This window comes from Macrobrachium nipponense, chromosome 31 (assembly GCF_015104395.2).
Source record: "Macrobrachium nipponense isolate FS-2020 chromosome 31, ASM1510439v2, whole genome shotgun sequence".
In the NCBI taxonomy this organism is placed as follows: Eukaryota; Metazoa; Arthropoda; class Malacostraca; order Decapoda; family Palaemonidae; genus Macrobrachium; species Macrobrachium nipponense.
The window spans coordinates 41498514-41520682 of NC_061093.1; the positions used below are offsets into that span (position 1 = coordinate 41498514).

The window sequence follows — 22169 nt, forward strand, 5'->3', positions numbered from 1 at the left end:
TCGGTTAAGAAAATTCTTACCTGAATGAATACCGATTCTAAGTTTCAAGGTGTCCCCTGGGCGATGTCTGATGGTGAACTTCTTCACTGCCAAGAGAAGTTTTAGCGCCATGGAGCAATCTCTGCAGCATGCTGGTCTCCATTGCAAATAGGTAATCCCGAAACCACCATATAGGCATCTCCAATTGTCTCTACCTGCAAAGTTAAAGCATACAATACAATTAACAACTAATATAGTATACTGTGACACAGGAATTGGTTATCTTCTACAACAATGGATTGGGAACAACGTGAGTGAATATTTAAGAAATGTGGATCACTCAATCAAATGCCAGTGTGTGGTCGTAAACCACAATTTACGAAAATCACGCATATCATTATAGAACAAATAGGCACCTTGTGGATACTTACTTTATATACATCATAATCGCCTATAATAGCATCGAAGCAAGTATAAAGTTCATTGAGCATATCCACCATCTGTTGGGAGAAAGGATTATGTTAATCTAAAATTACCACTTCCAGAAAAAATGTGAAAACTTTCGCTTATGCCAACATTACATTATTTGAAAACTTTCTCTTATGCCAATATTAAATTATTACCTGTAGTGGCGTTGATTCTGCCGACAAAGCAGTGAATCCCACAATATCACTAAAATATATGGTGACATTATCATAGCTTTCTGGAGGGACCTTCTCTCCTCGTTTCAAAGACTCCGCCACAGATCTGACAACAAGATCAAAATTGCCCTTTAAGACATGGCAAGTTTATATTGAAAAATTGTAATAAAAAATTTCTCCCAAATCCAAATAAGTTTTCTTAAGTTTTGAAAAGATATGCTTCTTATGGGGAAAAAATTAATTTAAAAAATTCAGACATTTTCAAGAGAACACACCCCCTTAGCAAGTTATCAAAATATTCTTAAGACAAGATTTGAAATACATCAAGGCGTGACATTGATAACGAGAAAGATTTTAAGTATAAGCAATATCCATTCAGTTTAAAACATTATATCTTCACCCAGTATTAATACGACCTGCCTCCAAGGTGGAACAAAACCAACCATCACTCACTTCGGAAGCATTCGAAGGAGCAATATCTCGGTCTTCTTTTTTTCTTCCACAAGCTGCTTTGTTCGTTCTTGCACTTTGCCTTCTAAATTGTAGGCATACTTCTCCATGATAGCTAACATATTGTCTACAATATTTAGCTTCCTGTAAAGTGAAGAAAATGAGGTAAAATGCTTTTTAAATTCAACATCACCACCGCTAATTAAATCATCTGAGCACAAAATACTGGCGTTTTGAGTGCAAATGAGACGGGAAATATAAAGAAAATAATAAATCCTCATGCTCAGGGCGCCTCCACTTTAAATCTTAAAAGGATTTCCTTAAGCAGATTCCGAATTCACTCCTGCTCATGTTTTCCGAGAAATACGATATCCCACCTTCCAATAGCCTTACTGTTACTCTCTCCCCCCCCCCCCCCCCCCCCCCGGTGTTATCTAGTTGGGTCTGGGAGATAATGGAATTGGCTTTCCCATAACACCACTTAAATGGAAAGAAGTACATTTGGCTAAAAAGGAAAATATGAAGCAATTTTTACTTTTTTTTCATTCAGACTGCCATATCAGTGTAAATAAGTGTTGTGTTTTAGCTAAGATTTTAATACAATATCCTTACACATTCTATGCACACCATCGTTACTCGGCTATATTTATAGCCATTAAAAAATCCGTGATTGCAATCAATGTTACTAAACAGTCTTTATAATACCTTTAATAAAAGAAATAAGTAGCATGCTTCTTGAAGACTTTGTACTTAAGAATAAACAAATTTAAGTAGGCGCCTGATATCTGGAAACCGAAACATAGTTTGGAATGATGAAAAATAAGAAAAAAATGCCTAAGAAAAAAAACTCAATTAAGGAATGCTTACAAGCCTGCCTGCATTTCCTTAAGGCGCACTCTGACGAGCTTGAAATCGGGTCTTTCGTCCGGGTCTTCTGCCCAGCACTCCCGCAAACACCTTTGGACATATTCAGGAGCCTTCAGCGTGTCTAATGGAGGGCGGAGGGGAGGCTCCATGCCTGAAGCCACACCACACAACAACTCTGCGATGCACAAGTAATTTGAAAGGGTCACTCCAAGGCGATATGAAATGGGACGACGAGCCGTTCCTTTTTAAATTTGCCAAGGTAAAATCAACATATGCATCTGATAGCAATTATAAAAAATAATAAAGTTCTGAATGAAAATATACTTTGATTACCTTGAATGTTGTACCGGTCCAACAGCGAACCCCAGGGACCTTTCCGTCCAACCACCTCATACAAAATGATACCAAAGGAATAAACGTCTCCCTTTTGCGTACCTCGTGGATGTGCCCCTGGTACGCGCAAAAGCTCTGGCGCTCGCCATAATTTCTTTCTGGAATCGCACACCATTTCTGGGGAAGCTGTAGGGAACGTTTGCATACTCATAAATGAGGATTAAAATGCATAAGGTACAACTAGACATTGATTAATAAAACACCACAGCAGCAAATAGAATATATAAGCAGACATGCGAATTAATTTCCAAGACCTTATTTTATCTCGGAAATACACGGAAGGGCACTAATACTTCGTTTTCAATAGAGGGTTCGCCAGTAAAACAACTCTAGAAAACACAAACAGCGACAAAACTGGACTTTAGAACTTTAGTGATAAACTATATAATTTAGGGGAGTGAAGGTATACGTTTAGAGTAGCTGACTAGAAGTACTATACGCATCTCGAAAGAGAGAGAGAGAGAGAGAGAATTTATTGTAACAATGAACAAATATCTAGCTGGTCATCTGTTGTCTGAAATCAATGACGACGTGTAAAAATACCCAGAGATATCAAATATTCTACAGGAAAAGTTAAACTGTCAGCCAGTTATTTATGCTAAATACAATTCAGGGAAGTCATTCGACCGTATGCAAATAAACCATTGGTTGTTTGTTGGTCCCTGGTGATATGCAAAACAGTGCCATCGCTATTTTGGGTTCATGTCCCGGAAAATCTTTCTTTCCTTATTTTCTGTAGAAACAAATGGCATTACAGTGAGGCATATATTTGTTGACTGTCCTCTTTATTTAATCATAGAACGTCGGTTTGTTTCACCAACAAACCTTTGTCAGATATTTTAAGGAGAGGTTGCTCCCGTAGAAGAGATTTTTAAATTTCTTAAGGAAATCCACTTGTTTTATGATATTTAATTGAGTATTTTAATATGAAGTTTATTTTAATAATTTGGATTAATTATGTATACCTTTTTTAGTAAATATATCTTGTTGATATATATGCGCTGAATGGCCTTTGGCTCCGGCGCGTGGCAAATGGCCACAAAATTTATAAACTCAATTCAATTCAATATTACATCAAATTTTATGAATAGCTTTCGGATTTCAACCTTCAGGCGTAGTCGCTTATTAATTAGTGCTTATTCAAAGAGAACGTCCGCTCTGCGCATTACATGAATAATTAATATATTTTCGAAACAAACATTAAGCAAGGCAATAATTAACTCTGTTATCTGTAATGAAGTTGACTGCAATATCCTAATTTATCAAAGAAGGAATAAAAAAAAAATTTGAAATGCTATTCTAAAGGGAACCAAATTAGACGACACATTTTCTTACTGTATTTAAGGATACATTCAATGGCCTACATAGTATGACTACAAATAACATATAAACGAGGTCACTGTTAATTATCATACATGACATCTGGAGCTTGTTAATGGTTCTAGCGTCATTAGTTTACCTAAAGTTAAACCTTTATACCACAAACACATGAAGCTCATAGAGTAGATTTTTTCCGAACTTGCCTTACAAGTTACAGCTCATTAGAGATTATTTATTTGAAGAGAAGGTAAAGGGAGAGCAATAATTATGAGTGGAATGCAATACATGATATACAGTAAGTAACAAATGAACGTACATAAAATAAATAAAAACTATAACAAGGAGTGATCCGACCTCCAGCTTACCCGGGACCCATGCAAGATTTTCCCCTCATGCATAAGTTTTAAACATTATAGTCCTAACTTTTAACGTTAATTAAAGCATGCTAAAATCTACGGTCAAATAGAGACTTGTTTCACTAACGACAACTAAAATAAATATGCTATATTTTTTTACAAAATAAGTTCTCTGTACTGTTAAAACATGCACATATTTACTTTTTAAATTTTCATTCTAATATATAATTTATAAATATCCTATCCAAAAACTCCCGTATCTTTAACTCGACGTGAAACACCTTTTTCGAGTCCTCCATTGGACGAGTGGATTTCGTGCTCGGCTACCAATCCGGTGGTCCAAAGTTCGATTCTCGGCTCGGCCAATGCGGAACCAGAGAAATTTATTTCTCGATGTAATGTGGTTTGGATCCCACAATAAGCTGTAGGTCCCGTTACTAGGTTACCAATTGGTTCCTAGCTACGTAAAAATATCTAATCCTTCGGGCCAGCCCTAGGAAAGCTCTTAATGAGCTCAGTGGTCTGGTAAAACGAAGATATACTTAACTTTAACACCTTTTTGAGAACTTTTTAGGCTCTTGCATAGACCTTTCCTACCCCTCCAACAAGAACAACAACAACAATAACATAGTACAGCGAAAATGACTACAACTGACCAAGATCAGCAAACGGCTGAGAGCTAATCAACCAACATATGGCAGCCACAAAAGGGAAGTACAACCGCTCTCCCCCCCCCCCCCCCCCCATCAAAAAAAAAAAAGGACAACCGCCACCCCCTCTCCCCCCGTTCAAAAAAAGAGAGAGAGGGAGAGCTCCTTTTAGCGATGGAGTAATTACAAAGTTAATATCCCATCGAAATGAAATGATTAAAGTAACACATTTTTTTTTATAATATAAATTCAGCCCTCGTGGAATAAAGAAGAATTATAAGGTCCGAAATCGTTTTCAAAGTACTGAGGGTTTCATTTTCATACTAACAAAACAACCCAATTACCGTTCTCATTCAAGTGATCCCTTACAAAATCTAACAAGGATGCAGTGATAGCCCCAATGAACAATTGAGCACTCTCTCTCTCTCTCTCTCTCTCTCTCTCTCTCTCTCTCTCTCTCTCTCTCAAGTATTCGGTATCATTTCCGACTGAATATGTGGAAGTAAAATTTATATATACATTAGTCCATTTTGCACAAATCCATTAAACGTTCTTTTTGAAAAGTAGATAAAAGCATAAATAGCTTCGCCAATACTGATTTTTATCTGACGAGTCTCGCATAAAGAATTCAAGGTTAGTGAGAAATGAAATAACCAGCTATTTTCATCGTATTCCGAAATGTTTGTGTGGTTTTAACGTTACAGGCAAACAAATGCTTGGTTGAAGAAATTTATCAATACAGTTTGAAAACACAGTCAGGCCTCGGCCTTGTAAACTTTGAGAGGATGTGACGCCTTTGTGAAATAATTAATGAAGAGAGACTGATGGAAATGAAAGAATTCAATGAATAAAACTGAACACAAATTAGCCCTTAAAATATACAAATAAATAATACTGCAGTAAGAAAAAGGTAACACAATTATTAAGAATGCCTAAGTAAGTATACCCTCTAGAGCTCAAGAATGAAAGAGTATAATATAATATATATATATATATATATATATATATATATATATATATATATATATATATATATATAATATATATAATTCAAAGTATCCATTACCATTCGACAGTGAATGGTAACGAATAATAATAACTACGCACAGAAATGGTTTGCAAAGATTCAACGTATAATTAGCGAGTTTTTGAAAAGATGAAATTTATTTTTGGAACGAGATACTTTCATCTGACATCCTGGTACCTTTCATACGATTGCATGCATTATCGAGCTCGAACTGCGAAAACAAATCTTAATTTCCATTAGCACTGTTCACATTTGAATTTCAGCCTGGATAATCATATAAAACAAACTCAGTTTTTTTTTTTTCCAGAGGTTCAAACAAGAGAAACTGCTATTCGTAATCATCTGTTGCAAACTTTCTCATTGCTCTTGAAAATAGACAACAGAAATTGCTCCTTCAAACGGAATGCGGGCAAAATATTCATCTCCTTCAAACGGAATACGGGCAAAATATTCATCTCCTTCAAATGGAATACGGGCAAAATATTCATCTCCTTCAAACGGAATACGGGCAAAATATTCATCTCCTTCAAACGGAATACGGGCAAAATATTCATCTCCTTCAACGGAATATGGGCAAAAATATTCATCGCCTTCAAACGGAATATGGGCAAAATATTCATCTCTCCTTCAAACAGAATATGGGCAAAATATTCATCTCCTTCAAACGGAATATGGGCAAAATATTCATCTCCTTCAAACGGAATATGGGCAAAATATTCATCTCCTTCAAACGGAATACGGGCAAAATATTCATCTCCTTCAAACGGAATATGGGCAAAAATATTCATCTCTTCAAACGGAAGACAGGCAAAATATTCATCGCCTTCAAACTGAAGACGGGCAAAATATTCATCTCCTTCAAACGGAATATGGGCAAAATATTCATCTCCTTCAAACAGAATATGGGCAAAAATAATTCATCATCCTTCAAACGGAATACGGCAAAATATCCATCTCCTTTCAAACGGAATTGGGCAAAAATATTATCTCCTTCAAACGGAAATAACGGGCCAAAATATTTCATGCTCCTTCACAACGGGAAAATACCCGGGCAAAATATTCTCTCCTTCAAACGGAATACGGGCAAAAATTTCATCTCCTTCAAACGGAAATATGGGCAAATATTCAATCCTTCAAAAACGAATACGGGCAAAATATTCATCTCCTTCCAAACGGGAATTAAATGGGCAAAAATATTTCATTCTCCTTCAAGACGGAATAAACGGGCAAAATATTCATCTCCTTCAAAGAAAAAACGGGCAAAATAATTTCCTTCAGCGGGATAGGGCAAAAATATTCATCTCCTTCAAACGGAAATATGGGCAAAATATTCATCTCCTTCAAACGGAATACGGGCAAAATATTCATCTCCAAAATATTCATCTCCTTCAAACGGAATATGGGCAAAATATTCATCTCCTTCAAACGGAATACGGGCAAAATATTCATCTCCTTCAAACGGAATACGGGCAAAATATTCATCTCCTTCAAATGGAAGACTGGACGGGCAAAATATTCATCGCCTTCAAACGGAAGACTGGACGGGCAAAATATTCAACGCCATCAAATGGAAGACTGGACGGGCAAAATTTTCATCGCCTTCAAACGGAAGACGGGCAAAATATTCATCGCCTTCAAACGAGGGACGTTCAAAACGGAAGACGGGCAAAATTCATCGCCTTCAAACGGAAGACGGGCAAAATATTCTCGCCTTCAAACGGAAGACGGCAAAATTATTCATCGCCTTCAACGGAAGAACGGGCAAAATATTCATCGCCTTCAAACGGAAGAACCGGGCAAAATTTTCATTCGCCTTCAAACGGAAGACGGGCAAAATATTCATGGCGCCTTACAAACGGAAGACGGGCAAAATTTTTCATCGCCTTCAAACGGAAAGACGGGCAAATATTCATCGCCTTTCAAAACGGAAGCGGGCAAAATTTTCATCGCCTTCAAACGGAAGACGGGCAAAAATATTCATCGCCTAAACGGAAGAAGGGCAAGAATTTCATCGCTTCAAACGGAAGACGGCAAAATTTTATCGCATCAAAACTAAAGTACGGCAAAATATTCATGCCTTCAAATGAAGACGGGCAAAATATTCATCGCCTTTAAATGGAAGACGGGCAAAATATTCATCGCCTACAAAAGGAAGATGGGCAAAATATTCATCGCCTTTAAACGGAAGATGGGCAAAATATTCATCGCCTTCAAACGAAGATGGGCAAAATATTCATCGCCTTAAATGGAAGACGAGCAAAATATTCATCGCCTTCAAAAGGAAGAAGGGCAAAATATTCATCGCCTTCAAACGGAAGATGGGCAAAATATTCATCACCTTCAAAAGGAAAAGACGGGCAAAATATTCATCACCTTCAATGGAGATGGGCAAAATATTCATCGCCTTCCAACGGAAGATGGGCAAAATATTCATCGCCTTTAAACGGAAGACGGGCAAAATATTCATCGCCTTTAAATGGAAGACGGGCAAAATATTCATCGCCTTCAAACGGAAGACGGGCAAAATATTCATCGCCTTCAAACGGAAGACGGGCAAAATATTCATCGCCTTCAAACGGAAGACGGGCAAAATATTCATCGCCTTAAAACGGGGGATGGGCAAAATATTCATCGCCTTCAAATGGAAGACAGGCAAAATATTCATCGCCTTAAAACGGGGGATGGGCAAAATATTCATCGCCTTCAAACAGAAGACAGGCAAAATATTCATCGCCTTCAAATGGAAGACAGGCAAAATATTCATCGCCTTCAAACTGAAGACGGGCAAAATATTCATCGCCTTCAAACAGAAGACAGGCCAAATATTCATCGCCTTCAAATGGAAGACAGGCAAAATATTCATCGCCTTCAAATGGAAGACAGGCAAAATATTCATCGCCTTCAAATGGAAGACAGGCAAAATATTCATCGCCTTCAAACGGAAGACGGGCAAAATATTCATCGCCTTCAAACGGAAGACGGGCAAAATATTCATCGCCTTCAAACGGAAGACGGGCAAAATATTCATCGCCTTCAAACGGAAGACGGGCAAAATATTCATCGCCTTTAAACGGAAGACGGGCAAAATATTCATCGCCTTTAAATGGAAGACAGGCAAAATATTCATCGCCTTCAAACGGAAGACAGGCAAAATATTCATCGCCTTCAAATGGAAGACAGGCAAAATATTCATCGCCTTCAAACTGAAGACGGGCAAAATATTTCATCGCCTTCAACAGAAGACAGGCCAAATATTCATCGCCTTCAAATGGAAGACAGGCAAAATATTCATCGCCTTCAAATGGAAGACAGGCAAAATATTCATCGCCTTCAAATGGAAGACAGGCAAAATATTCATCGCCTTCAAACTGAAGACGGGCAAAATATTCATCGCCTTCAAACAGAAGACAGGCAAAATATTCATCGCCTTCAAATGGAAGACAGGCAAAATATTCATCGCCTTCAAACGGAAGACAGGCAAAATATTCATCGCCTTCAAACGGAAGACAGGCAAAATATTCATCGCCTTCAAATGGAAGACGGGCAAAATATTCATCGCCTTCAAACGGAAGACGGGCAAAATATTCATCGTTGCCTTCAATGAAGACCGGGCAAAATATTCATCCGCCTTCCAAACGGAAGACGGCAAATATCATCGCCTTTCAACGGTAAGACGGGCCAACATATTCAAAGCGCCTTCAACGGAAGACGGGCAAAATATTCATCGCCTTCAAACTGGCAAGAACGGGCAACAAAATATTCATCGCCTTCCACAAACGGAAGACGGCCAAAATATTCATCTGCCTTCAACGAAGAACGGGCAAAATATTCATCGCCTTCAAAACGGAAGGAGACGGGCAAATATCTTCATCTCCCCTTCAAACGGAAGACGAGGGCAAAATATTCATCGCCTTCAAACGGAAGACGTCAAATATTCCTCACGCCTTCAAATAACGGAAGACGGAGCAAATTATTCATCGCCTTTCAAACGGAAGACGGGCAAAATATTCATCGCCTTCAAGACGGAAGACGGCAAATCATCGCCTTCAAACGGAAGACTGGCAAAATATTATCGCCTTCAAAGGAAGACAACAAAATATTATCGCCTTCAAACGGAAGAACGGGAAAATTTTCATCGCCTTCAAAAGGAAGACGGGCAAAATATTCATGGCCTTCAAACGGAAGACGGGCAAAATATTCATCGCCTTCAACGGAAGACGGGCAAAATAATTCATCGGCCTTCAAACGGAAGACAGGCAAAATTCATTCGCCTTCAAACGGAAGACGGGCAAAATATCATCGCCTTCACGGAAGCCTTCAAACGGAAGAAGGGCAAAATATTCATCGCCCTTTAAACGGAAGACGCCAAAATATCATTCGCCTTTCAAATGGAAGAAGACGGGCAGGCATACGTTCATCGCTTCAAAACGAATTACCGACGGGCAAAATATTCATCGCCTTGGTCAACAATGGAAGACGGGCAAAATATTCATTCGCTTCAAACGGAAGACGGGCAAAATATTCATCGCTTCAAACGGAAGACGGGCAAAATATTCATGCCTTCAAACGGAAGACGGGCAAAATATTCATCGCCTTTCAAACGGAAGACGGGCAAAAATATTCATCGCCTTCAAACGGAAGACGCAAAAGATTCAAACGGGCCTTCAACGAACGACGGCAAAATATTCATTCGGGCCTTCAACGGAAGAAAACGCATTACATTGCTCCAAACCGGGAAGGAAACAGGCAAAATATTCATTTCGCCCTTCAAACGGAAGACCCGGGCATATTAAACATCGCCTTCAAACTGGAAGACAGGGCAAAATATTCATCGCCTTCAAAATAAACTTGAGACAGGAAAACTCAAAATAATTCATCGCCTTCAAACGGAATTGACGGGGCAACACCTGGAAGACGGGCACTCATGCCTTCAAAAACGGAAGACAGGCAAAATATTCATCGCCTTCAAACGGAAGACAGGCAAAATATTCATCGCCTTCAAACGGAAGACGGGCAAAATATTCATCGCCTTCAAACGGAAGACAGGCAAAATATTCATCGCCTTCAAATGGAAGACGGCAAAATATTCATCGCCTTCAAACGGAAGACGGGCAAAATATTCATGAAGTCTTCAAACAGCCTGAACGCCGTGTTTACTCACCCTCCTAGAAACGAAAACTAACAGAAGGATGAAGTCATTTAACGCAAGGATGGACGTGCCTAGGATGATCACATTATGCGAAAGAATCTCGTAATGGGAACTGCGGAAGATCAATATTTGCGGTATTATCAGCCTCAATCGAAGTTCGTTCTCGCCAACCATGGAGGGCCCTATCCAACTATCGTTTCAGACAACACACTTCATCAACCACTCTCTCCAGCTAGAATGAACCTGGCGTGATTTCGGCTAATTGGAACACATTAAGAACTGTTAAGACAAGCTATCTAAAATAGACAAAACATTAGATATTTGCCAAAATTTTCTTCTTTATTTAATGTTTAACAGTAAATAGTGATGAATATTAAAATATTTTATGCACGCACAGAGAGAGAGAGAAATTATTTTTACACCATCAAAAACAACGGTTCTTAAAGATATAAAACAAAATAATTCATTACCCTTACAACCCGAACGTCCATAACATGTAATTACACGAAGTAATTGCCGTGATTTTTTCCACACGGGAGACATCAACAAATGATCATCTGACATATGACTGATGTGTCTATAAATGGCGTTAAAGAATATGCAATTACTTCCAAGGAAAGCTGTTATTAGGAATATGCAATACACGTCAAGGAGGGCTTAATAATGACTAAATAACGCGGAAAATATTCCATAAAGGGGAAATGTTTAAATCATAACCAACATTTATGATATTTTGCAGTCAGTAAGAACTACGATTTGAGGGACATAACCGATTCAGGCGAGAGAATAAAGCCGCTTGTACAGGATCTTTCAACTAGGAAAAATAAAATGCATCTCACACACAGATCAAATGAAAATTTTTCACAATTTCATGTTCATCATCAGCAGTTATTATTATTAGGTCCATCAATTTATCGCTAAATAGGTGTTCATCCTGACAACGGACTCAATGTATGAAATAAATTATGCTGAATTAAATTCCGAATATCTTCAATATCCTCTTTAACTGTGTACCCGTACGAGATAGTTAGTATTATAAATATTAATGTGACAAAGCTTCATAATAAAAATTCAAACTCCACACGAGAAAAAACACTGATTTCAGCAAGTGTCCATAATATCAGTTAATATTAGTTTTTGAAATATTTCAAGCTATAATACCGCAGGCAGTTGCAAATGACAAAGTTCGTTGATTAAAGAAGAACAGAGTTTTCACTCGAAAGGTAAGACTTCAATTATTCATCATAGGTCAATTATTGTTTCTTTCTTCACAGGAAAAAAATTCTGGGTACAATCTTCAAGGCTTATATAGTCATCGGCGCAGCTGACTGGTGAAATGACTGGCGAATTTGTATTAGATACTTGCTAACAAAATATATTTCGATATGCCAATAGTCACGCCATTCCTAAAAGTTGCTTTTGTGTCTTATTAATCACTTGATTTAGTCATCTTCACGTGTACGGCCAAGTTATGAAATTTGACTGATGGGTATTTCATAGGAGGATAGGGCGTGCATCTATCACACCAGAGATTAGTGTTGCTAAAGTGTTGCTTGACAAAAGGCAAAGTAAATGAACTTTCTCGACTCCGGTTGTTACGATTCCCGAAAGGTAAAAACTATGAAGGAGGAAGTCGAACGAACAGGTCACGCTAGACACTGATTCTAGAAACAACGGCAAATCACTTTGTCGAGAACGAAGACTTAATGACAAGAATAAAGATGAGTCCTATCTGCACTCGGTCAGTTCTGAACCTTTGTTAGAGATACTAAATTAAAGGTCTAGACACTAGATGGGTAATTCTAAACTAATGATCAGAATGAGAATTAGTTATGTCGAGTCAGTAACTAAAACTTTAGAAGATACAATACGTTACGAGAGCATTAATTAACGGGGAGTTAATGATCATTGCTGAAAAACATATAATTTTAATAATGAATGTATTACTGAGTATTACTGATTGCAAATATTAAACTAATTGCTAGATCAATTATTTGAGATTTGGAAGCAGATTAACAGAATACAAGAGAAAGTTAAATCGAGTCCTAATACCAAGTGTTGGGAATTGAAGCTATAATATACATAAATCCAAAGTATGGAGAAAGAAGTTGTTAAAAAAAAAAATTATGGTACTTGAAATAAAAAAAATATTACTGAAATAAAAAGCGCCATCCCTAAAACACGAGATAAATCAAATTTACAGTTATAAACACAACCACAGACATGCCACTTAAGAAAGCACGTTAAGCCCCTATATTTAACTATCCCAACGATACGAAAGGATACAAGAACTAGGGAACCTAAGAATCAATAGGCATGAAACAGCCTCCGAATATTATCTTTTCAATTCCCTTGAAATGAAATCTAGCCTTGGTCGGAATATGACTCAAAAGTTAGGGCGATTTGTCATATACCAGGATTTTAAAGACCACGAGAATCTTGCTCAGTGACTAGGCAAAAGATAAAAAAATATATATACTATGTAATATATATAAAATGAAATTTCTACAAGTTAACTCATGAGTAAATAAGGCAGGCCGATAAAGTCCATAAATAAATCAATGCTTATGTAACTTTCGAAACATCAAAAGATGGTTTACTTTAATGACAAGACGGTACAGTTTTCCTTCGTCTTGGTGTCATGACACAAAATCATAAATCAGGATACACTTGAACCTCCTCCCCGATCCTTTTCATAAATATCAAAAGATACGATAAATAGATTTATATTCAAGGAGAGACTATTTTCGTGTTAGTTTCTGGGCTATTTGCATAATCTAATCAGATGCTCGCTCTACGAAAGAGCATCGTCATGGATGTTCAATAGCGTACACCCACCCCCCCATGTTCAATAGCCTAACACCCCCCTCCTCCCCGCCCCGCGTTGACTCCAGTGTAAACTGAACTTCGGCACCACATCTACCTCCCACAACTGCGCTGTAACTGCAACATGGCAATGATTTGAAACTTTTTCTTTAATCTATGTCTGCCTCTTCCCCGCCACACAACCCTCTCCTCCCCCCTCGAAAAAAAAAATTGCGATCAGTTTTCTTGTTACATATACGAAAGACATTAGTTAAGAAGTTAACTACCAAATAGACTCAGAATTGCATCTGAAGGAATAGATTAGAAGAAAAGCGAGAAAAAATCAAAGACAGACGACACACAACAATAAAGTTAAAAAAAAAATATGCAAAACTGGATCAAGATTAAACATTCCCCCCCGGCCCCCCCAAAAAGGCAGTTCCTTAAAATAAACATTAGAAATAAAGGTAGTGACAGAATAAGCATAAATAAACTGATGGGCGAGTGGCATTTCCTTACCCTTAAACTCGTGAAGGCCAAAATCCGCAACTTGAAGAACCCACCGAGAATCGATCAGACAGTTGCCTGATCGAAGATTGCCATGGGAAATGATCTCGCTGTCATGAAGGTAAATCATACCCTTCCGAAAGAAAGAGAGAGAAATAAATTTTACTTTCTGAATACAGTAGTATTTGCATTTATGGACCCAGACACAACACGTACAGTATAAAGTCTCGGGCATAAATTCGGAAAATTTATCATAAATACATAAGTGTTGAAGAGTTAACAATCGGCTGTCATGGTCAGAATGGGGTTTTTAAGTAGGGGACGTGAATTCGACATATGTATGTAATATATATATATATATATATATATATATATATATATATATATATATATATATATATATATATATGTATATAGTATAACAGAATCTAAAAAGTTTAAACTGTTTTAAAAGATTGTTATATATACGTATATCGAATTCATGAACTGAACCTGAAATGGAAAGTAACCCATCATCACCATGACAGCTGAATGTTAACTTAACTTTTTCATTACGATAATTTTTTTCTGCTTGCACACGCGAGACTATATAACCATTAACATTAAGCCGCAAATACCCCTTATTATCGAATTCTCTTTACCTTGGGAATAATTTTACAACCTAGGACATTCTAATAAATTAGTGCAAATAACTGGAATCTGTCACGCATGATTCTTAAGACTAGCTGGCCAAAGAACAGAATCCGTATGAATGAAACTTACTTCTGAGAAAATATTAAACATAGGCTGAAAAATTTCATGATTTTCTATATTTTCCTATACCAAAAATACGTACCATGGAAACATTTATCACTAAAATACAAAAAGTGGAGGTGTGTTTTGGCAACATATCCAAATGATGCAGTCATAATAAAAACCGGTTTGCCTTCGTTTAAAACAAGTTCTAGTAACTGTAACAGTTCTTGTCTTCCTTCTGCAGCAAGTTTACTTTTTCTTCATTTGTCTGACGAAGGCGAGCTACATTTCCAAAAGATACAAACCCCAAGAAGAGTAACAAACTAGACATGATGCTCAGGGAGCAAATAGCAAAAAGAGTATACACCCCTGTTTCTCTCGTGTGCTTACCTTGATAAGATCGGCGACGAGAGAAGCAACGAACATGTTGTCGAGTTGCAGGTCATCGTTTTGAAGGACGTCCTCCAGTGACCCTCGAGCGCAGTAAGCCGTCAGAAAATACACACGCAGCCTGTATCGACACTCGCCCCGATGAAGGGAAGCAGGTTCTCGTGCCTCACCTCCCGCATCTATGGAGGATAAAGACGGGAATATCAAAGAGGAGACGAATTTATGAGATGTCATGAGTTCCCGAAGGGTGACTGAGATGTAATGAGTTCCCGAAGGGAGACTGAGATGGCATGAGTTCCCGAAGGGAGACTGAGATGGCATGAGTTCCCGAAGGGAGACTGAGATGGCATGAGTTCCCGAAGGGTGACTGAGATGTAACGAGTTACCGAAGGGTGACTGAGATGTGATAAGTTCCCGAAGGGTGACTGAGATGTAATGAGTTCCCGAAGGGTGACTGTGATGTAATGAGTTCCCAAAGGGTGACAGATGTCATGAGTTCCCGAATGGTGACAATGTCATGAGTTCGCGAAGGGTGACAAAGATGTCATGAGTTCCCGAAGGGTGACAGAGATATTACGAGTTCCCGAAGGGTGACTGTGATGTAATGAGTTCCCGAAGGGTGACAGAGATGTCATGAGTTCCCAAAGGGTGAACGAGATGTAACGAGTTCCCGAAGGATGATAGAGATGGCATGAGTTCCCGAAGGGTGACTGAGATGTAATGAGTTCCCGAAGGGTGACAATGCCATGAGTTCCCGAAGGGTGACAGAGATGTAACGAGTTCCCGAAGGGTGACTGAGATGTCACGAGTTCCCAAAGGGTGACTGAGATGTTATGAGTTCCCGAAGGGTGACTGAGATGTCAAGAGTTCCCGAAGGGTGAGTGCGATGTATTGAGTTCCCAAAGGGTGACAATGTCATGAGTTCCCAAAGGGTGACAGAGATGTAAAGAGTTCCCGAAAGGTGACTGAGTTGTTACGAGTTTCCGAAGGGGGACTGAGATGTCATGATTTCACAAAGGGAGACTGTGATGTCATGAGTTCCCAAAGGGTGACTGAGATGTCATGAGTTCCCGAAGTGAGACTGTGATGTAATGAGTTCCTGAAGGGTGACAGAGAGGTAACGAGTTCCCGAAGGGTGGCTGAGATGCCATGAGTTCCCGAAGGGTGGCTGAGATGCCATGAGTTCCCGAAGGGTGACTGGGATGTTATGAGTTCCCGAGGGGTGACTGAGTTGTTACAAGTTCCCAAAGGGTGACTGAGATGTCATGAGTTCCCGAAGGGTGACTGAGTTGTTACGAGTTCCCGAAGGGTGACTAAGATGTTATGAGTTCCCGAAGGCTGACAAGAGATGTAACGAGTTCCCGAAGGGTGACTGAGATGTCATGAGTTCCCGAAGGGAGACTGTGATGTAATGAGCTCCCGAAGGGAGACTAAGATGTAATGTGTTCCTGAAGGGTGATAATGTCATGAGTTCCCGAAGGGTGACAGAGATGTAACGAGTTCCCGAAGGGTGACTGAGATGTTATGAGTTCCCAAAGGGTGACTGAGTTGTTACGAGTTCCCGAAGGGTGACTGAGATGTCATGAGTTCCCGAAGGGTGACTGAGATGTCATGAGTTCCCAAAGGGAGACTGAGATGTAATGAGTTCCCGAAGGGTGACAATTTCATGAGTTCCCGAAATGTGACAGAGATGTAATGAGTTCCCGAAGGGTGACTGAGATGTCATGAGTTCCCGAAGGGTGACTGAGATGTCATGAGTTCCCGAAGGGTGACCGAGATATTACGAGTTCCCGAAGGGTGACCGAGATGTCATGAGTTCCCGAAGGGTGACTGAGATGTCATGAGTTCCCATAAGGGTGGCTAAGATGTTACGATTTCCCGAAGGGTGACTGAGAAAGTCATGAGTTCCCGAAGGGTGACCTGAGATGTTATGAGTTCCCGAAGGATGACTGAGTTGTCATAGGTTCCCGAAGGGTGACTGAGATGTTACAATTTCCCGAAGGGTGACTGAGAAGTCATGAGTTCCCGAAGGGTGACCGAGATGTTATGAGTTCCCGAAGGGTGACAGAGTTGTCATAGGTTCCTGAAGGGTGACTGAGTTGTTACGATTTCCCAAAGGGAGACTGTGATGTCATGAGTTCCCGAAGGGTGACTAAGATGTCATGAGCTCCCGAAGGGTGACTGAGATGTAATGAGTTCCCGAAAGGGTGGACCAATTGTCATGAGTTCCCGTGAAGGGTGCATGAGATGCCATGGAGTTCCCGAAGGGTGACTGAGATGTTTATGAGTTCCCGAAGGTTGACACCGAGTTGTTACGAGTTCCCGTAAGGGTGACTGAGATGTCATGAGTTCCCGAAGGGTGACTGAGATGTCATGAGTTACCGAAGGGTGACTGAGATGTTATGAGTTCCCGAAGGGTGACCGAGTTGTTACGAGTTCCCGAAGGGTGACTGAGATGTCATGAGTTACCGAAGGGTGACTGAGATGTCATGATGGGTGAACGAGATGTAACGAGTTCCCGAAGGGTGACAGAGATGGCATATGGGCATATGACAATGTCCCGAAGGATGAAAGAGATGTCATGAGTTCCCGCAGGGTGAACGAGATGTAACGAGTTCCTGAAGGATGATAAAGATGGCATGATTCCCCGAAGGGTGACTGAGATGTAACGAGTTCCCGAAGGGTGACTGAGATGTAATGAGTTCCCGAAGGGTGACAATGTCATGAGTTCCCGAAGGGTGACAGAGATGTAACGAGTTTAACGAAGTGTGACTGAGATGTCACGAGTTCCCAAAGGGTTTTGACTTGAGATGTATGATAGTTTCCCGAAGGGTGACTGAGTTTGTTATGAGTTCCCAAAGTGTGATTGAACAAGATGGTCACGGGAGTCCCGAAGAGAGACTGAGAGTAATGTGTTCCTGGAAGGGGTGGACAGTGTCATGAGTTCCCAAAAAGGTTAACTGCAGTTGCTACGAGTTCCTGAAGGGTGACTGAGATTGTCATGAGTTCTCCGAAAGATGACTGAGATGTCATGAGTCCCGAAATGTGACAATGTCATGAATTCCCGAAGGGTGACAGAGATGTAACGAGCTCTCGAAGGGTGACTGAGAGGTAGTGAGTTCCCGAAGGGTGACTGAGATGTAATGAGTTCCCGAAGGGTGACAATGTCATGAGTTCCCGAAGGGTGACAGAGATGTAACGAGTTCCCGAAGGGTGACTGAGATGTCATGAGTTCCCGAAGGGTGACTGAGTTGTTACGATTTCCCGAAGGGTGACTGTGAATGTCATGAGTTCCCGAACGGGTGGACAGAGATGTAACGAGTTCCCGAAGGGTGTACTGAGATGTCCATGAGTTCCCGAAGGGTGACTGAGTAGTTACGATTTCCCAAAGGGAGACTGTGATGTCACGAGTTCCCGAAGGGTGACTGAGATGTCATGAGCTCCCGAAGAGTGACTGAGATGTCATAAGTTCCCAAAGGGAGACTGAGATGTAATGAGTTCCTGAAGGGTGACAATGTCATGAGTTCCCGAAGGGTGACAGAGATGTTATGAGTTCCCGAAGGGTAACTGAGTTGTTACGAGTTCCCGAAGGGTGACTGAGATGTCATGAGTTCCCGAACGGTGAATGAGATGTCATGAGTTCCCAAAGGGTGACTGAGGTGTCATGAGTTCCCGAAGGGTGACTGAGATGTCATGAGTTCCCGAACGGTGACTGAGATGTCATGAGTTTCCGAAGGGTGACTGAGATGTCATGAGTTCCCGAAGGGAAGGGGACTGAGATGTCATGAGTTCCCGAAGGGTGACAATGTCATGAGTTCCCGAAGGGTGACAGAGATGTAACGAGCTCTCGAAGGGTGACTGAGAGGTAATGAGTTCCCGAAGGGTGACTGAGATGTAATGAGTTCCCAAAGGGTGACAGAGATGTCAAGAGCGTTGGCAAATGTTGAGAAGGAATAATTTACAGTATCAACAACTGATACAGTAAGGATAGGAAAAGAATATTACCACAGTGCTAATGAGAATGAGACAGTGACATATAAAAATTATATGACGTTCTTCATCGTGATAAAAACGCTAAAGATGAAAAATATTTTAGAAATATAAATGACAAACGAATCATGAAAACGAATTGCAATGAGTAAACATGATGCCAGCGACCGTAAATAATGTGCTTCAAATATGATTAGAGAGAGAGAGAGAGAGAGAGAGAGAGAGAGAGAGAACAAAATGTGGAAAAGCATTCACTAATTTCAAAATGGACTGATAAAATTGTTAAATATGCAAGTGGTTTTTATGGAAAATTCATGATATATTCGTTAAAATATCATAAAAGGGTATGTAATCCTCTTTGTTGTTTTAATACCATTCTGTCACTATTAATAAATCATTTACTGTCTCTCTCTCTCTCTCTCTCTCTCTCTCTCTCTCTCTCTTCTCATTAGGACACTGTGAATCAACATTAAAACCTCCTCCTAGAGATAAGTGAGCACACGATGTCTCCTCGGAAGGACTACTAACAAGTCTTTGAGACATCCTAATCATTGTAACTCTCTCTCTCTCTCTCTCTCTCTCTCTCTCATTAGGACACTGTGAATCAACGTTAAAACCTGCTCCTAGAGATGAGTGAGCACACGATGTCTCCTCGGATGGACTACTAACAAGTCTTTGAGACATCCTAATCATTGTAACTCTCTCTCTCTCTCTCTCTCTCTCTCTCTCTCTCTCTCTCTCTCATTAGGACACTGTGAATCAACGTTAAAACCTGCTCCTAGAGATGAGTGAGCACACGATGTCTCCTCGGATGGACTACTAACAAGTCTTTGAGACATTCTAATAATTGTAACTCCCCCCCCCCCCACCCTCTCTCTCTTTTCTCTCTCTCTCCATCTCTCTCTCTTTCCCTCTCTCATTAAAGGACACTGTGGAAGTCAAACGTTAAAACCTGCCTCCTATCAGAGATAACGTGAGCACTACGATGTCTCCTCCGGGTTGGAACTTACTAACAAGTTCCTTTGGAGACATCCTAATCATTGTAACTCTCTCTCTCTCTCTCTCTCTCGACTCTCCTCTCTTCTCCTCTCTCTCTCTCTCTCTCACCTGTTTCAGCTCCTTCCTGATGCTTCTGGTGAGATCAAGGGAGCGCTTCTCTATGCGCTTGATGGCCACGATGTTCCCCTTGTAGAGTCCCATTTTGCAGTAGGACATCCGGGGAGCCTCTGCTTGGGACTCGTTGCCCCCTCCGGCGAAAAGACTCTGCCGGTACACCTGGATCTGTTGTGGAGGAAAATTGCATTGTTAATTAAAACGGTTTAAAAGGTATATTCATTAAATAGTGAAAATCATCAACGTGGATGGTTGCACAGATTGTTAAATAAAACGGTTTAAATGTATATTTACTAAATAGTGAAAATTAATGTGGATGGTATAATTTTTTTTATAACTAAAGAAAGTAGTTCAGACAATTATTAATAAATAAAAGTCTGCTTAACGACCAACAGCCCTTTATACAATAACCAAAATTGCAGACAGCTGTTAATTAAAACGGCTTAAATGTATATTCATTAAATAGTGAAAAATTAACGTAGATAGTATAATCAGGATCAATAAGGATCTATTTTTTTATAACTGAAGAAAGTAGTTTAAACAATCAACAAGGAAAACTATCTGATTAAACGATCAACAGCCATTTATAACTAACCAAAATTGCAGACTGTTAATTAAAAACAGGTTTAAATGTATATTCACTAAATATTGAAAATTAACGTGGATGGTATCCTTTTTTTATTACTGAAGAAAATAGTTTAGACAAAAATTAATAAATAAAAGTCTGATTAAACGATCAAAAGCCCTTTATAAAATAACCAAAATTGCAGAGGGTTGTTAACTAAAACGGTTTAAATGTATATTCATTAAATAATGAAAAATAATGTGGATGATATAATCAGAATCGATAAGGCTCTGTTTTTTTTTTTATAACTGAAGAAAGTACTTTAGACAAACAATAAAAAAATGTCTGATTATACGATCTACATCCCTTTATAAAATAACCAAAATTGCAAAGAGCTATCAATTAAAACGGTTTAAATGTATATTCCCTAAATAGTGAAAAATTAACGTAGATGGTATAATCAGGATCAATCATTTTTTTATAACTGATGAAAGTAGTCTAGACAATCAACAATAAAAAAATATCTAATTAAACGATCTACAGCTCTTTATAAAATAACCAAAATTGCAGAGACTATTAATTAAAACGGTTTAAATGTATATTCACTAAATAGTGAAAATTAACGTAGATGGTATAATAAGGATCTATTTTTCTTATAACTGAATAAGGTAATTTAGACAAAAAATAATATAAAAAATCTGCTAAACGCTCAACATTCCTTTATAAACTAACCTAGCTTATTCTTGGCACCTGAAGAGAATCGGGAGTTTCCAACGAAATATCAACCTTCAACAGACTTGGAAACACAAATAAAAGCATAAACCTCTGCACTAAAGAATAAATGTATACAATGGACTTACTGTGTTATTCTTGGTGTGGCCAAAAGAGGGGATCTCCGTGTTGATCACTTTGACTTCTCTCATGTCGATTTTCCAGAGTAGACAAGCAAGTCTGTGTTCGTACCTGTAGTGACTGGAAATGATTGGGGGAATTACCTGCGTCAGTGACGTTGTACAAATGAGGATTATCTGATTTACGAGACAAACGCAAGTGGCTGTGTTTGAACGCTTCTGATGAGAGAGAGAGAGAGAGAGAGAGAGAGTGTGCGCCTGTGTGTGTGTGAAAATGAAAACTGATAAGCAAACATATGGGTAAGGAGCTCTTATTGTTCAATAAACTTTAATATGTGAAATAATCCCATAATCTTGGGTTATTTTCAATGGTGCACTAGC

At 39.3% G+C, this 22169-nt stretch overlaps 1 protein-coding gene across 1 annotated transcript in view; it reads right to left on the reverse strand.

Annotated features, from left to right (window-relative positions):
- Window positions 1–22169, reverse strand: part of LOC135206913 (guanylate cyclase 32E-like) — a 176716-nt gene that overhangs the window by 11892 nt on the left and 142655 nt on the right. The window contains 12 exon segments of the mRNA XM_064238401.1: window positions 21–116; window positions 119–194; window positions 411–479; window positions 603–726; window positions 1074–1214; window positions 1938–2112; window positions 2271–2456; window positions 14157–14277; window positions 15270–15374; window positions 15377–15448; window positions 20367–20540; window positions 21798–21909. Coding sequence (XP_064094471.1) covers window positions 21–116; window positions 119–194; window positions 411–479; window positions 603–726; window positions 1074–1214; window positions 1938–2112; window positions 2271–2456; window positions 14157–14277; window positions 15270–15374; window positions 15377–15448; window positions 20367–20540; window positions 21798–21909 — 1451 coding nt within the window.